We start from the raw sequence: 17,209 nt of genomic DNA on the forward strand, positions 1-17,209 counted from the left end.
CTACTATGGCCTTCAGATACCTTGGCTTTTCATTTTCTGGATTTGGCCTACTGCTTGGTCTCAGCAAACTAAGGACAGATAACTCCCCCTTCTTCCCTCCGATCTTCAGCTCATCACCATTCTTGCCCCTGCCCTATCCACCCCCTCTCCTTCCTGCCATTACAGTGGGCAGGACAGGGAACAGCAGAAAAGTGAACGTGTTTGGGGATAAAGGGCTAGACGCTAGTCACTGTGAAGATGGGAATCAGTAGAAAATGTTTCATGCATTTGGTGGATGCATTTCTTGAAATAATACATCCTAGCCTACTCTAAAAAAGGTAAAGGTGTCCCCAACCAGTCGTGTCCGACTCTAGGGTGCGGTGCTCATCCCCGTTTATAAGCCGAAGTGCCAGCGCTGTCCGAATACGCTTCTGTGGTCATGTGGCCGGCATGACTGAACACCGAGCTGCACGGAACGCTGTTACCTTTCCTGCCGAGGCGGTACCTATTTATCTACTTGCAATTTCTTGCTTTCGAACTGCTAGGTTGGCAGGAAGCCTACTCTAGTCCATCCTAAATTATTGTATGGTATAATTTATGATGCATTTTTGTGTCTCGACTTGTTTGGGAATGAAGATTGAGGTGCCTGATTTTACAGTAGGTCTGTCACCTTAAAAACAAACAAACTGGCTCCTGCTCCCAAGCCTTCAACAGCAATGGGACAAACTGGTGCATCTGCACTTCCAACCCTGCGAAGTAGGGCAGGCTACAAGACACCCTTTGTCTATATTCCTATATTGTTTCTTTTACAACCAACGGTATTCCTCTGGTCAGCAAGTCAAACTGACCAACCAATAGCCTGGGAGAACCTGGCCATGTATCCTCCAGGTGGTTTCTCTAGTACCTGCTCAACCGGAGGCCGAGTCAGTCTGGAAGGGGGATGCCTGCCTTCCCTACCTGATGCCCTCCTGACATTTTGGACTCCAACTCTCGTCAGCCCCAGCCAGTATGGCTAATGGTCAGAAATGCTGGAAGCTGAAGTCTGGAGGGTACCAAGCTGGGGAAGGCTGGGTATATAAATGCAGATTTGGGGGCTCTCAACCTGTCCATGCCTGGGATGTTCTTTGTTCAAAGATATTTCTAGAAAAAGGGACTGCGGGTGGGGTGGGGAGAGAGGTTGGAATTGGGCAGTATAAAAATGCAATAAAATAAATGAAAAATAAAAATACAGACAAACATTAGCAGTTGATAATGTTTAACTTTATGCTGTGAAAATCTTTATTTGCTGATTGCTGCATAGTCAAGTGGCTGTTAAAAGTCAGTCAATTTGTTATTTTCTTTTTCTGGCCAGCGGGTAGCTGTAGCCTAAAAAACTCTTCCATTCTTATTTGTAATTATTATTTGCTTCCTATTCTTTTTAAATCATGGTAGAAGAAAGTTGTTGATGATGTGGTCACTTATGAGCTCCCCCTTCCCCCATGTGTTCATCAATGACATGAGGGAGGAGTGAGATTGGGCCTCCTGGCAGCAGTGCGTTACATGCACATACAACTATATGTATGTAGACTTCCTCCATGCGCTATGGGGAACCCTGGTCAGTCTGCTGTATGCATTAAAGGGTCCCTAATGTGCAGCCCAGAAGGTGTGGCCAGCAGACATGATCCTGCTCTCTCCTCGATGCTCACATTCATTAAACACATATGGGAGGAAGTGTTGTTGTGTGCATATCCCTATACTGAGTAAATTTCCAAATATGTGAATGCTTTGCAAAGCATGCCTGTTTTGAAGCCTAAGCCATGATCTTTCTCTAACAAAAAAACCAAAACCCACAGTTTACTCTTCAGGTAAACCATTTATTTTACACAAGCATTTTCACAAGCACTCCTTAAGATATGGCAATGTGATCCACAGACGTTCCATGTACACTGGTTTAAATGTCTGGTTTAAAATAACATGTAATTTTGTTTATTATTCAGAATCCATAAAGAATGTTTCAAAGTCTTGATCTAAGTCTGAAACAAGGGCATCCACAAAATCTTCCACGGATGGACGCTTCTGAAGCATACCTAAGGAAAACAACGCAGAACGTTAGTCAGAAATACTTTTTTTTGGACCATGACAGCTGCTTACAGGCAGCCCTAAACTGGAAGTAATTTGTGCCACACTGAAACACTCCAATATAGCTGTGTGAAGAGCTGCTGCCAAGAAGAATGGAATCGGCTTATGAGGAAACTGATTTAGAAATGCCAGATGAACAATCAGAAGTTTACAACTCCCTTAACTATGAAAATAGTAACAACAACAACAACATCTATTGGAAAAATTCTCTCTCTTTTTAAAAGGAAGTTTTAAAAAATCCACGAAGCTGGAAATACACCCCAGAAATATCAAGGATCTCATATGGTCTTATTACTTACATTTCTGTTTCAGTTTCTCCTGATCTCTACAGCCTAGGGATGCAAAACCTCAGGCCTGGGGGCCAAATAAAATATAGCCCTATTCAGGCATTCAATGCCTAACATGTGAAGGGGAGAGTGGAGATGCGCTTTCTGGCCCTGCTGCTGATCCCAATGCTCCCCATGCATTGGGAGGGCAAAGGTATGCAGCAGGGAGCAGGCTCCCCACTGCAGACTTTGCCCTCCAACGTGTGGAGGGTGGTTAGAACATAAGAACGTACCAAGAGCCCTGCTGGATCAAACCAAGGGTCCATCTAGTCCAGCATTCTGTTGACACAGAGGCCAGCCAGCTGCCCATGGGAACCCCACAAGCAGGACATGAGTGCAACAGCACCCTCCCGCCCATGTTTCCCAGCAACTGGTGCACATAGGCGTACTGCCTCTGATACTGGAGGTAGCATATAGCCATCAGATCTAATAACCATTGATAGCCTTATCCCCCATGAATCTGTCCAATCTCCTTTTAAAACCATCCAAACTGGTGGCCATCACTACATCTTGAAGTGAATTCCATAGTTTAACTATGTGCTGTGTGAAGAAGTACTTCCTGTTATCTGTCCTGAATCTCTCACCAATTAGCTTCATGGGATGACCCTGGGTTCTAGCATTATGAGAGGGAGAAAAATTCCCTATTCACTGATGGAGGGGTCAGGGCCAGGGAACACACCTCCACTCTTATGATAAAAATCATGCGAGGTTATAATTCCTGCATAGGGCTTTTGTGACTAGTGAAACAACAAACATAGTCAACATTATCTTTGCCCTCTGAAGATTCATAGATCTTTTAATCTTAGGACCAATTTTCACTTAAAAAGCAAATTAGTTATGCATATAACTACAAAATACATGTCTCCCCTCAAATTCTAAGGTATACATGTGCCACATTAGGTGCGTGCCTCTTTAAAGGAAAAGAAAAATGGAAGTGGTGAGCAAGAAAGGCTTGGGACAACACTTCTATATATAGTATAAGGAGCTGTTCATGAGTTGGTTTCCTAGCTCACTCTTATCAGTGGCTCTCAAAGATGTCCAGAAGAGTCTTTTTCCCAGCTCTGCTACAAAGACAAATTTAACTGGAGGTGCTAAGGAATCAACCAGCGACCCTCTACATGCAAAGCATGCATTCTTCAACTGAACCATACATTTATTTCTACAAGCATGCACCCTTCACATACAGCAGTTGTTATCATGCCTGCTCAGGATCCTAGGCTCCACACATGTCTAAAACCTACTTTTCCACATTCAGGGAATAAGCCTCTCAAAAACACAAATGATTGGAGGAAAGTTATTCTGGTGCTAGGGGAATCTCTTCCCTCTGCAGTCCTGTCTCTATTCTGTTGGAAGACAGGCTGCTGTTAGTCTGATAGATCTCACGCAGAAACTAGCATGCTACCAAATCAACAGGAGCACAGAGTAAGTAACGTTAAGAGTTTTGGCTTACGTAGCACAGTGCCCTTGTAAGTATCTGGGAGGGAGAACCAAAGACAAAGGTGAATTATTGGAGGTGTCCCAGAAAGGGGGACACCAGATGGGGGGGGGGGAGATTAAGAAAAAGAAAGTAGAAGATTTTAACCTATCCTAATCTGCTGAAAAGCATGTCATAGGGAGAGGAAGAAGAGATTCTCAATGGCAGGGTAAATCCAAGTGGACCTGATGTTCCTAGGCCATGACAAGGTTTTACTGGGTGGAATCACAGGGTGCAAGAAGCAGGCCCCCAAACCAGAGTTTCCAGGAATGGACTGGGCAGACTAACTGCCTGCTGGTCCACTCTCAAGGGGCAGGCAAAAGTACAGAAAAGGGCCACAACAGGCACATAACTGGAATCTTCAGGAAGAAAGAAAAGGTCGTGGGCAGCATAGGGGCCAGCAGGACCTTTGTCTAGCAAGGCAACACACAAAGAGCACTCGCAAGTGACGACAAACCACAAGGAACAACACACAAAGAAGGGGGATGAAGAACACTGGGTTCAGGGGTCCAAGGCCAGTTACAGTCCTGGAAAACAAATACGAACTGAAAGAGGGATTTCAGGTGAGCAGTCGGGGGAGGGTGACTCTGCGCTTTTCTGAACAGAGAGTACTTGGCGCTAGATGGTGTTAGTTGGAAGGTCCCAAACGGCATATATCAGAAGGCATTTTGTAAGCGTGTACTGGTCTCTCTGGCTTGATGCTGTATATATGTGTTTTTTTTACACAGAGATAACATACTGTCTTTCTCACAGAAAAATATACAGTCGAACATATGCAAGTGTGGATTTTCATGTTCTTAACTTTTTAAACATTAAATTAGGAAATTTCCAATATTATTCTGCACTGGAAAAATAAAGCACTTGTAAACTTTTCTTTTCTTTGAAGTGAATCACTCGGTCAGAAATGCCAATATAAATATAACCTTGCTGTACTCTTTACTGTAGGAATACCTTGTACAATCACTTAATATTCTTACATGCCTCAGACTATTTAGTTTCCATGGGAATAATAATAATAATAATACAAGCCGCATTTAGGAAAATTGAAATCTTCTACTGTGCCCTTTAATAAGTTTCTGCAAGAGCCAACTGGTTTGATTAGGTATTTTTGCATGTACAGTAACAGTTCCGAAAAAGAAAAAAGAAACACCCAGCCAGGAAGAATGAGAGTCCAGATCTTGAGGCAATTTGAGGCTGTTACTAAAATTGTTCCTTGCTAGGATCTCAGCACTTCATGATTTTAATTAAGCTTAAAATATGTTGCTTTGCAAGTGTCAACAAGAACGCCCATAAAGACAGTTGATGAGTTGTGCAAATTAAAACACACATACAGACTCCTAAAGAACAGAATTACAAAGTAGTCAAATAATATTTTCAAAGTACAAGAGGCATTTTGAAAGTTGGCTATACTCGTTACCTTTCCCTTCAGTGGAATAAAAGTGAACTGGAGGATCAGCCTTTGGACAAGCGCATTGGCAGATGCCACAAAAGGAACTGAGAGCCAAATGAAGACAAGAACTAAGTTCAGACAAAACTTCCAGACTCAAAACCACTCTGCAGCTGCAGAGGTCACATTGCTGTTGCCAGACTGGTAATTACAGGTAGTTATGGACAGTGAGCACAACCTTTGCTTGTTCCCTCTCACTCCACCTCCCTCTTTGCCTCTGCATTCAGCAGACTGTTCTCTCTTCCTCACTCTCTGTTAGGCCTTTGACCACCCAGGATTCTGTTTTCTGTACTAAAACATCTCTCCCATCACCCTCTCAAACTTCCCAAAACCTGAAATGACACAATGAGAACACTCCCCGATTGCCCCACAGGGAAACACTGAGAGCAAAGAGTAGCCCACACTGTAGCCATATTTACAAAAACCATCTCTGCAGCCATAAGAAATGGAAATTTCTGTCAAACAAACTCGGACTGAGGTTGTATCAAATCCAAAATGTACCAGACCAAAAAAAAAAAGAAAAAAGTTCACACCCTTCAAAGCAACTTGCTCTTTGTTTGGGAACTTAAGGATCAAATTACTATAATAACAGCAGACCTGTGTGGACTATAATGTTTAAAGTATGTGATATATACAGAAGACATAGCTTTTGAGTTCCAAAAGAGATCTGACAAAGACAGCTGCCATTTTTAAAGCTGTGAATTTATTTCAGAAGCATAGCCTGACTAATTCCAACTCAGTCCTTCCCAAGCCTACGGCAACTATAGAAACCACCTCCTTTGAAGTCCTACACCTTCCACATTACAACACTAGGGTTAACCACACCTTTTCTGGAAATGGCTGCCCCCAGCCTTCAACCACATTGCAAACACTGGGGCAAAAAGCTGCTCTCTTGTTCTTTTAAACTTCATAATTATTTTGGTTCCGTTAGCTTGATCTATTAAGTTAGCGTTTATTGTTGCTTACAGCTAAGGCTAAGACACCCATTACACTATCAGAGTGGCATATAACCTTTAAGTGAATATTCAGTTAACATGTAACACGTAGTTAAAACTAATGAGTAAAATTCTGATTATCAAAATATCCAGGAGCAATTAGGGGTCAGCTCCCATATCCAGCTTTCTCTACTAGCAGACAGCTGCATTTCCACCTCACAATTTTTATTTTATTTTTGAATTTATATCCTGTCTCTTGGTCATATTGGATTCATGCATGTGTGTGCCTGTCCTCTGTGGAGGAAGGGAGAAGCAGCCAGCCATTACTACAATGGTGCAGTACTGGGGGCTACCATAAAATGGAAGGAAGTGAGGAAAATCACCTCCATTCTTTTGGGAACTTACCACTATTCTTCTGGGGGCTAAAGGAACCTGAGAACTAGTAGTAAACATGTCATGCTTCCTAATGCTGGTGTGTATCAACAACAGGGGAGGAAATACAATATCTGAAAGCATCCTATACTGTGGCAGCTATGTACTGTAACAACTGCTATTCATCTATAAAGAAGAGCTTAAGAATTGGATGTCTGTATTATGTGCACCATTACTTAATGTAATTTACTAAGGTGTAATTTAAAAAGATGCAATGTGAAATATGTTTAATTTGCAGGTGGCATTTAAAGTACCCACAGCAGTCTTTGAGTTTTTTTACATGAGGCATTTATTGTGCACTCATCATTCCCTAATCACGCTTGTTTATGGAGCGTGATCGGGGAATGATGTTGTTGTGTTTTCAAACTGTACTTTGGGCAAGTTTTTTAGAGCAGGGAAGATGTGGTATTATTTGTGAAAGCAAAAGAAAATGCTTTTTCCACTTGTATAATTGTGCTACTCCTCTATACCACAATGCCATAGAAGTTATACAGTGGAAAAGCAAGAAAGGAAACACTCTTTGTGTAGTGCTTGGATTTCAATTCTGTGATAAAACCAGATACAGTGTATTAACAGCCTTGTGTAGAAAAGTTCTTTGTCCAAAAGTGTAATGGGGAAAAGCAGTCAGGGGGAATAAAACCGTGACAATATTTATATTACCTTGAACCATCAGCATGGGTTCTTTTCCACCACCATGTGCCAGCATTTCTCTGCGATAACGTTCACCCATTGCCCTAATGGAAGAGATGATGGTATTATTATTATTTATTATTACTACAGCCACCTGCAATCACAACAAGTTCAGCTTCCTGTCACACCTGTCTCCAGGTTCCTTGCTGAGCTGATTCAGATAAAGATCTAATGAAGTCTGCCACTTTAAACTCACATGCTCATTCCAATAAAAAGTATAAATACAGTTATACTAGAGCATGCTAAGCTTGAAAGACTAAAGGTGTAACCAAAGTATGATAGAATCCTACCCTTTGTCAGTGCTGTGTTTTAAAACCCACTCGTCCCAGATAGTGCTTTAATTGTGCTAAGTGGGAAAGGTATAAGAGTTTTATATCATTGCTTCCAAAATGATAAGAAACTCAAAGACTCACATTTCACTATAAAATACTTTTTCACACTAAAATAGGCAGTCAGAGCCAGTCTCAACATAATAGTCATGTAGTTTTTGGTTTTAACGATTGTGGTGTCACTCATGGATACAAAGTTCTGTAAGTGACAGTAATTTATTTCCCAGAAAAATTCAGGATGGGTTAATGAAATTAAAAAGGAAGAGATGACTGACAGGTACATCATTACGTAGGAACTGCATCTCTGTAAGGAGATAGGCATACAGGCCAGAGCATGTTCCCATGCAGTGGAGGCTGGTGGCTCCGATGTCAGTGGGGCAGTGAATCCAACTTGGATAGCTCATTTAGAGTTCTGAGTGAAACCTGGAGTGGATGTCCCACTGACATCAGTGACACCAGCCTCCACTGTTCCCATGTTATGTCAACTGTAAAGATCCCACTCTGCCTTCAGTCTGGAAAACATATCCTGCAGGCAGGCAAGGATCCTTTGTCTCACAGTAGGAAGAGGGCCCCGGACATTGGCTTCAGACCTTTTTTCAAGCTCCTCACAGAATTCTCTATTTGCCTGAAGCCTTCATTAATATGAGGCATTTCCCATCTATGTGGGGAAAGCTCTTCACCAAGCACACAGTGATGGGCTCTAATGCAATGAGCTGAGCCAGGCATAATATGTTTCATGATTAATGGAAGTAGAACTAGCCTCTTCCTTCTTCAGAGTTCTAAACGCCCACAGAGTAGGGGGGCCAGTTCCACACTGGACAGGCTCCCTACAAGATTAACAACTGCACCAGAGCCTTTCAGCAGGTGCAATTTTTGTGATCATAGTGTTGCAGCAGCAAGCAACTATGGAAAGCTCTGGAGGCCTCCTTTGAAAGCATACAAACCGCCTTCTCCTATATACACATCAATCCTTGAGATCATCCAAGGAGGCCTTATTTGTCATCTGACGGCCAACAGTGTGTTGCCAGGTAGCAGCACATAAGCAGGCCTTCTCGGTAGTGGCACTCGCCCTCTGGAACGCTCTCCATTGTGTGGTTCGAGAGGCAGAAAGTGGTGAGCTTCAAACACCTCTTGAAGACACATTTGTTTATTCAAACTTTCCCTGATTTGAAATCAACTGTGACACTGCTCTCTTTTACTATTCTTCTAGTAACATTTGTAATGTATTTATTATTTTATATTGTTTTTACATTGGATTTTATATTGTATTATATTATTTTTATGTAAACCGCTTAGAGATCCTAAGATATCAAGTGATATAGAAGTAGGTTCAATAAATAAATAAAGTAATACAAACGGCAAATCTCTGTATTTTGCAAAAGCAACAACAATCAAGCAGGAGGCACTATCATCAATGGTTCTGAATCACTGACAATGAAGGAGAAAACTGTTCCATCTCTGGTACTACCCCTCCATTTTACCCCACAGTCACCCCCCATTGTACTTCAAAATGACAATAGGCACAAACTCTGTCTATTTACAGCAAGCGACAGGAGGAGGGAAAGCAAATCTGACACCACAGTTGCAAATCGCTAAATCTAGATCACTCAAAATGCTACAATAGGTACAAGAGCAGTGGTACAGATACAACAAGAATGCTGGATGGTATCTGAAAGTTGCATAGCACTTAAGATTTATTCTTTTAAAAAGCTTGCACGGTGGTCTGCATTTTATTTTGTACCTGTTGAAGGGATCCTGCACAAAACAGTGTTTCCATACCATGGATGCCACAGCCCTAGACATGAGGTAGGAATAATACTTGGCGCTGTAACCCACAAGATGGCTGAATCGGAGTTGCCAGGCCTGTATGTGAGGGAGGCAAAAAAATGGAGGAAAATGTGGCATTCTTTAGAATGTTTGTTTTGAAACGAAAGCTACGGTTTATAAAATGTTAGATTTAAACAATATTTATTTACTTTATTTATACCCCACTTTTCTACCAAAAATAGTGCTCAAAGCGATATATAATTGGGGGCGGGATTACCCTTAAATAACTTTTTAAACAGAATGTTAACATTTTAACTACTCTAATCTTAAGAATTTCTTAAGTTAATAAACAGTGCAAAAAGAAGTGAATAATGATTAGCATGAAAATGCAGGTGTATTTCATTATATCCACATTGTTTCTTTTGTGGGATTAAAGAAAAACCACAGTTTACATGTTACAAGTGCCACTGTGTTTTGTTTTCCATACAGGTAACATGCAACGTCGCACCTGGAACAGGTAAGCCTGCAACAGTCTGCCAAAACAAAATTACTGTAGAGACATGTCCTTGCTATTTCTTAAAAACACCTTCCCACATGCCAAAATACAAGCTCAGAAGCAGGTGAGATACATACACAAAATGCTGTTCTTCACTGGTTTGTTGGTGTATTTATAGAAGATTATGATCATCTGCAATTCTTCTGCTATTTGTCCATAAACTGTCAGGACTTTATGATTCATTCTTTGATTCTTCTTCTAACTGCTGCTATTAAATAGCACCACGTCGTGCTATTAAAGTTAATATCTCTCCAATATAAGGGGGTTGTGACTTCACAAAGTGAGTTCAGCTAAAAGACCCATTGGATTTTCCAAGTTTCCACTGAAACCAAGTGGAAACAATGAAACTGGCACCCTAAAAAATGCAGAGACTTTGGTGCTTTTTGAACTGCTTAATGAGGAACAGAGACTGGAGTGGATTTACAGAGATTACTGGTAGAAATTACTAGTGGATTTTCTTTTTATAAAAGCCAAAAGCACCAAAACCAAAATAAGTTGGCTGTTGACAGCATTTTAAGAAGCCTGTTTTCAGTTGATTTTTATAATAATTTATAATACATTTTAATAAGGATTTATAACAGGGAAAAATCATATATACAAACATGTCTTATGTATCATTTGGGTTTCTTTCATTTCAAGTCAGCTGGGTCAGTACTGGCCAGTTTATCCAGATGTTCTTTTTGTAAAACAGAATAGACATTTAAACAAACTTGTTCCCTAGCTGATGCATAGCACAATCCAATTACTTAGAAGTAAATCAGACTATGTCCAATGAGGTTTACTCCCAGGTAAGTGTGCATAGGATGGCACACTTTTAAACTAAGTTTTAAACTAGAATACAACAGTCTCTCTCAAGTAATTGCTGGGGAAATGCATCCATTGTTCCTACCAAGTAAACTATTGCTCATGCTCTGCCACCAAACATCTATATACTTCTGTAATTGTTTGCAGGCTATACACTACATGAAATGAAAAGGGCCTTGTGGCTTTCAAATTAAGCACAGAACAGTTACCAAGCTTCAAGCTATATCCTATCTCCTTCTCTAAGTTGCAGTCCAAAAATAAGTTCAGCTTCAAGTCAGATTATTCTACATATAGTGGAAAAGTACTTTGGCAGAAACATTTGTACTTATCTTCTTTTTTCTTTTGCCTCTAACTAGTCCCTTTCCCATAATCTACCATACAGAACACATTTAAAATGTATTGGGAGGCCAGGCTGAAGCAATAAAACACACTGGTTTTCATTCTAGTCTATAATAAGCTTTTCATCTAAGGATATGAAGTTTCAGCCTGAAAGATTACATCCCTTCAATGAACAGAATCCCTTCACATGCCTGTAATCCAAATATAGACCTACATACAAAAATGTGTAGAGATAAGAACATAAAAAGAGCTGTGCTGGATCAGACCAAAGGCCCATATAGGCGAATGTTCTATTCTCACAGTGTCCAACCAGATGCCCATGGGAAGCCCACAACAAGACATGAATGCAACAGCACCCTCCGACTTGTGTTCCCAAATAAATAAATAAATAAATAAATAACATATACCTCCTGACTGGTAGCCATTGATAGCCTTGCCCTGCATAAATTTGTCCAATCCCCTTTCCAAAGCGTCCAAACTGTGGCCATTACTAGATGCTGTGGTAGTGAATTCCAGGATTTTACACCACCAGAAGCCAGGACTTCATTCTCTGAGAGTTCACCCCTTCCAACTGCTAGGTATGCCAAATAGGCATGAATTGACTTTTAATTACCTAAAATTACCTCCTGCATTGCTAAAATAAAGACTAGCTAATTTCTCTCTGTGATTCACTGGCAAAAGCAGCCTGTGTGATTTAACCAAGATGGAAAACACCCCTGTGAATAGCTGGACTTTATATTCCCCAAAATGGAGGATACAACATTTCCTCACCCTTCCATCCCAATGTAACCAGGGGCAGTATAGCCCTCTTATAACCATCTCATCACCTCCAGACTCCTCCCCACTACACTACACCTGGGACTGACTAGTCTGGATTAGCAGACAATGTAGCTTCACCATCTAGTTATCTTTCCACCACCACCACCGCCACTCCCCGCTGTCTTTTTAACATCTTGCCTGAAGAAGAGAGCTGGGGATCTCGAAAACTCACACAATTTTATTCTACTTCCTTTTATTTGTCCTGAATCTCCCAGTTTACTCGGGAGTCTTTGGTGAGGAATCTTACCAAAATCTTTTGGAAGCCCAAGTAAACAATGTGTACTGGATTATCCTTATCCATAGATGCTTTTCCTGCTATTTCAGTTCGTTCTCTCTCTCTCTCACCTCTCTTCCCTTCATGCTGATATTCCATTGTGCCTCCCCAGTCCCCAGCTAACTGGGGCTGGAAACAGCACTGGTGGAGAAAGACTGAGGATGAATCTGACTTCATAGGGGTTAGAACCCATTTTAGGGTCTGTTCTGTCTGTGGTGGTCATGGGAGTGAAGAAAGTGTTCTTCTCTGCCACCATTCTGTCAGCAATGTCATCCAGCAGAACTGTTTTGAGTAGTAAAGCGATGACTACATTCTCAGTTCCAAAGTAGTGAGGGGCTCTCACTGTCACAAGTTTGCAGAACACTGATAAAGTCGCTCACATGTACTCAGACATGGTCTCTATCTTGAGAACACGGTCTAGGGTGATGATTGAGGCAGCCACTTATCCAGTTTTGATGGATTTCATCTTCAGGTCCCACTACTCCAGATAATTATTGGACAATCTCCAATATTCTGTTTCTTAGCAAGGTCCTAGAACATGGGGTGGCAACTCAACTCTGGCCTTTCTTGTATGAAGATGATTATTTGGATCCTTTCTAATCTAGGTTCAGGCCCAGTTTGGGGACAGAAACAGCCCTGGTTGCTGACCTACACCAGGAACTAAGACAGGAGGAGCATGTCCATGTTAGTTCTGCTGAACTCTTAGTGGCATGTGATACCACCAACCATGGTATCTTTCTGGGATGTTTGATCAGTAAGAGAGTTGGGGTACTGTTTTGCAGTGGTTCCAATCCTACCTGGATGAATGTTCCCAGAAGGTGGTACTATTGCTGAGCCCCTTGGTCACGTGTTTATCTGGTTCCTCAAGGCTCTATTTTGTCTTCTATGCTTACATACATACATAGAATAAAGAATCTGGTGGCACTTTAAAGACTAACAAATTTATTATGGCATAAGCTTTTGTAGACTAAAGTCCAATTCATCAGATTAGTTATACTTAGAGTAGACCCACTGAAATTAATGCAGCCTATTGATTTTAATGGGTGAACTCCAAGTATGACTATATCTGGATCCAATCCATTATACACATGGGTAGAGAGAATAAAAATAAAAGTAGTAAGGGTATTTCAACTCAGTATTTCCAAATATTCTCGTTTAAGCCAGAATCTCAAATACGTTTACCTGGTATCAACAGAACTTGTTTCCAAACAAATAGGTGTAAAACTTGGTTGTGATTTTCCCTGTCCCATGCCAGATTTTTGCACCACATAATACTAAGAACAGTAATATATATTTAATCCACTTGAGCTGTAGCAATTACCTCCTACAGCTCAAAACTGGTTTCAGTTACTCTGCAACATACAATGTTTTCAATTTAATCTTAGAGTTCACACCATTTCACAGACCTTTATGAAGACTATACATCAATATATTCAAATGTAAGCCAATATTTAAACTTTACAAGTTTGCTCCATTCCAACACATCCTGTTAGCACTACTAAGACACGTACATCCCTAAGGAAAAGGGGAAATATGTTTATACATCAATATAGAGACGAGATTAGAGGCCAGCTAATAACACATTTCAAAAGAACATGGCTGTGAATCAATACCATATTCTGAAGTAAAATAGAGACTTCTAGAGGAAGATTAAATAATAGCGTTCTGCTAGGATTTGTAGCAGTCACCTTTTAACCTTGAAATGCTGCTTTTGATGAAAATGTCTAATATGTACAGACACTTACTTTTCAAATTAATTTCATCAATGTCACTGCATGATCTCATCTTTTTAACAATTAAAGTAACCCTCTAATACTTCAAATTTCCCTTTCAAACACTCCCTCCAGGCTATATACACAAAGAAGTAGAACAAACATCTTCCTGAAGGTCATGCTTCTAAGTTGGAAGCCAGTTGATGAAGTTTTCAACTACATTATCTGCTCCTGTAAAATATGTAATAAGTCCTGAAAAAGCTGCAGGAAAACATTCCAGGAGTTTATTAAATAGTGGTGTGTTCTATAACATAGCCCAGGGGTTATGATAACATGCCATCTGCAGGTCATGTTCCTGCTTGTTTTTTTATATAGTATAACTTACAGAAATGAAGGAGCATGACTGATCTATAACATTAATAGTTAAAGATGCCTGCTTCTCATCAACATACCATCAATCCACTAATGATTATCTTGTCTGAAGATTTTCCAAAAACCCATACATGATTTTTATTAGAAGGATGTAAAGCTAACTGCTCTCTTGTGGCCAAGAGTCTTAAATAAGACACACATTTGCTATATTCTGGGATGATAAAACAGAATTTTAAGGGCATTACTACAATTCTCTACATTCTATTTAGCACACAAAAACCTTTGATGCAAACTGCAGCCATATGCTATCAAAAGAGGTCAGTTAAAACTTTAAACCTGTTAACATCTGTGTTTGTCAAAAGTTGATGGAATTATTATAAAAAAAGTTAGAGAGCACTAAGTCAAATCCTGATCTACCATTTGAAAGCAGAACGATCTTGCAGGGACAGTACAGCTGAAGATAACATTGCAAGGACTCGGCCACCATCTTAAACTCCTCCTAGTGCCAGCCAAGTCCCACTCTCTCTCCTGGGAGAGGTCCGGAACTCCATGCCTCTCCCAACACAGAGAAGAAAAAAAGAACAGGGGGAGGGACAATGACATCACATGGCCATGGGCTTGGCCATGCCCAATGACATCATTCAGCCTGCAGAGGGCCTGGTGGGGACAGTTCAGCCCCCACCTGAAAAAGATTCTGTATCCCTGCTTTACAACAATGCATAGCCCCCTTCTGGATAATGAATAGTATGCACTGTTTTGATGCATGGAAATGTTTTGCTATTAGTCTACTCTACTGTTTTGATTAAGGAATTGGCATCATGACAGTAACCATCTGTACACTGGCCTACGTGTCTGCAACAGCAACATAATATCACGACAAAGCCAGTAGAGAACTATGCTTGTGATACTGCGCTAGCAAAGGCATGTCCTGTTTCAGTAAATCTTGGGTTTGAACTATAGAAAGATTTGCATTAATATATAAACTGGCCCTGTTATGGCAAATATCTAGCAAGAGGCGCCTGTAGGTGCAAATAAGTTTAATCTAGTCCATAAGTATCCTTCCATCATGTTTCAAACTCAAAGAAATTAATGTATGCTATGCTACAAAAAGTAGGAATGAACAAGATGAATCACACCAGACATACACGCCTTGGGCAAGTGAACCAAGGCACATGCTGTAAAAGCAAGTTAAATTGCAAGTAAATAAATGATAACAGCCAAGGTTGCTGGCAAGGAACTATTCCCAACCCAACGATGGCAATCTGTTAGACCCTGAAAGTGAAGCAAAACCTATCCATTGAGCCACCCACCCAGAAAGAAAAGTGGTCTCCTAGGATCCCACCCTGCTCAATGTTCCATTAGACAACAACAAAACTGCTTCCTGGGCTGTAATCTGGAGACAGGTTGTTTCTGATGCTATCACTTTTGCTTATGTGAGTGCATGTGCAAATCACTCCCATGACAAAGGGGGCAAATAGCATTCTTAAATGATTGCAACATTTTCTAATCCCCTGTGAGTCACTTTGTTTTGTATGTATGTGAAGTTTTTTGCAATTAGTAGCCTATTCTCCCTGATGAAATCTTGTATGCAAGTAAAAAGCTTGCATGTTTAATAAGGCACATTCCCTTAACTATTTTATAACCCCCAAATGGTGATAAATCTTAACTATGGGGATTCTGTCTTATTCATAAATGTCCTGTTCTTCCCAAAGTCTGCTCATTGGTCATGATGGCAAAACTGAGTCTCTAGTTTCAGAAGCATTATGCCTCTGAATAGATGAACCTAGTTAGAACAGGATGGCCAGTAGGACATGCCCCATCTCTGCCCTTAAAACTTTCAATATTTTACAGCACACATCTTCCGAAGGCAGTGTTTGCAGAGGACAATCTTATAGTGCTTCATGAACGTCTGTACTTAATATCCAAAAATATATCCACAGATTATTTCACCTAAAGCATGACCTCTCAAAATTGCTACTCCACTCAGGGAATGTGCATTAATACCCTGTGTGGGTTCCCTGCGCAGATATTTGTAAGGTAATAAGATTGAGTCACCTAAAATAACATGATACAGGAGAACATCTTACCTCTTTCAATAGAATGGATGCTAGAATACTGAAGGGGGCTACCATGTGTGCTGACAAGAGTGGTATTACAGCTCCAGGCAGGAAACCTGTGTACTGTGGCTAGATTGGTCAATATCCTTTGGCATTATTTGAACAGCTGAAGGGGAGTCTTGTTCCTGGCCGGAGTAATGCACTCCTCCTTGATAACGCTGTCAAAGAACTCTGGAAACAGCACCTCTGGACTCTAGTGGGGGCCAGAGGGAATACGAAGCTGACCTGTTAAGACAAAGGTCCCCCAAACATTCAGGATCCTTGGCATCAGGCAACAGTGTAAGAGCACTCACTGCCTTTGTTAGGAGCCCAGCAATGTATATATGGTAGCAAACAGCCTACCCTATGCTGGTTCTGTAGGTTGTGGCTTCTCCCAAATCTCTCCCTGTCCTTATCTGAGGGGCAGAAACTTTGAAGTCATCACCTTGCTTGTCTATGAGGGATGGGGGTGGGGGCTAAAAGGCACTTCAGTGGGGGTACCTAGAGCCAGATGCTTGGACAGATGTGCCACTCCACTTCCTAGAAGTTGTCTGGAAATGAGCAAAATCTATTGCTTTTGTCACTGGGTCTGAGCTCCAAAGAGGGAAAGCAGAACTGGATGCCCTACTTCTAAGGAATAGTTATGCCCGTGGTGTTGAGTCATCCCCTTGATGTGGGACTTGGCTTTGGTTTTGTGCTGTTCCTTGTGCTTGGAACTAGTGTGAAATTCCTCTTCCCCT

General features: G+C 41.0%; 1 protein-coding gene across 7 annotated transcripts in view; it reads right to left on the reverse strand.

The window, feature by feature from the left end:
- Nucleotides 1-1,331: 1,331 nt before the first annotated feature.
- MIPEP (mitochondrial intermediate peptidase) overlaps nt 1,332-17,209 on the reverse strand; it is an 81,562-nt gene continuing 65,684 nt past the window's right edge. For 4 of the 7 annotated variants that reach the window (XR_014789008.1, XM_084842885.1, XM_084842884.1 and 1 more), the window contains 3 exons: nt 9,472-9,593; nt 7,372-7,445; nt 1,333-2,045 (listed from right to left, as the gene is read on the reverse strand). Coding sequence is in view for 3 of the 7 variants with exons in the window: in XM_084842885.1 (XP_084699011.1) it covers nt 1,948-2,045; nt 7,372-7,445; nt 9,472-9,593 (294 nt within the window). In the remaining 4 variants the exon portion in view is untranslated. Of the gene's footprint in view, nt 2,046-7,371; nt 7,446-9,471; nt 9,594-16,460; nt 16,716-17,209 lie in introns of all 7 variants that reach the window. The other 3 variants (XR_014789007.1, XR_014789009.1, XR_014789010.1) reach the window with 2 other exon arrangements.

The sequence above is a fragment of the Heloderma suspectum genome, chromosome 3 (assembly GCF_057233095.1).
Source record: "Heloderma suspectum isolate Gila_16-S chromosome 3, 16-S_ref, whole genome shotgun sequence".
Taxonomy (NCBI): domain Eukaryota; kingdom Metazoa; phylum Chordata; class Lepidosauria; order Squamata; family Helodermatidae; genus Heloderma; species Heloderma suspectum.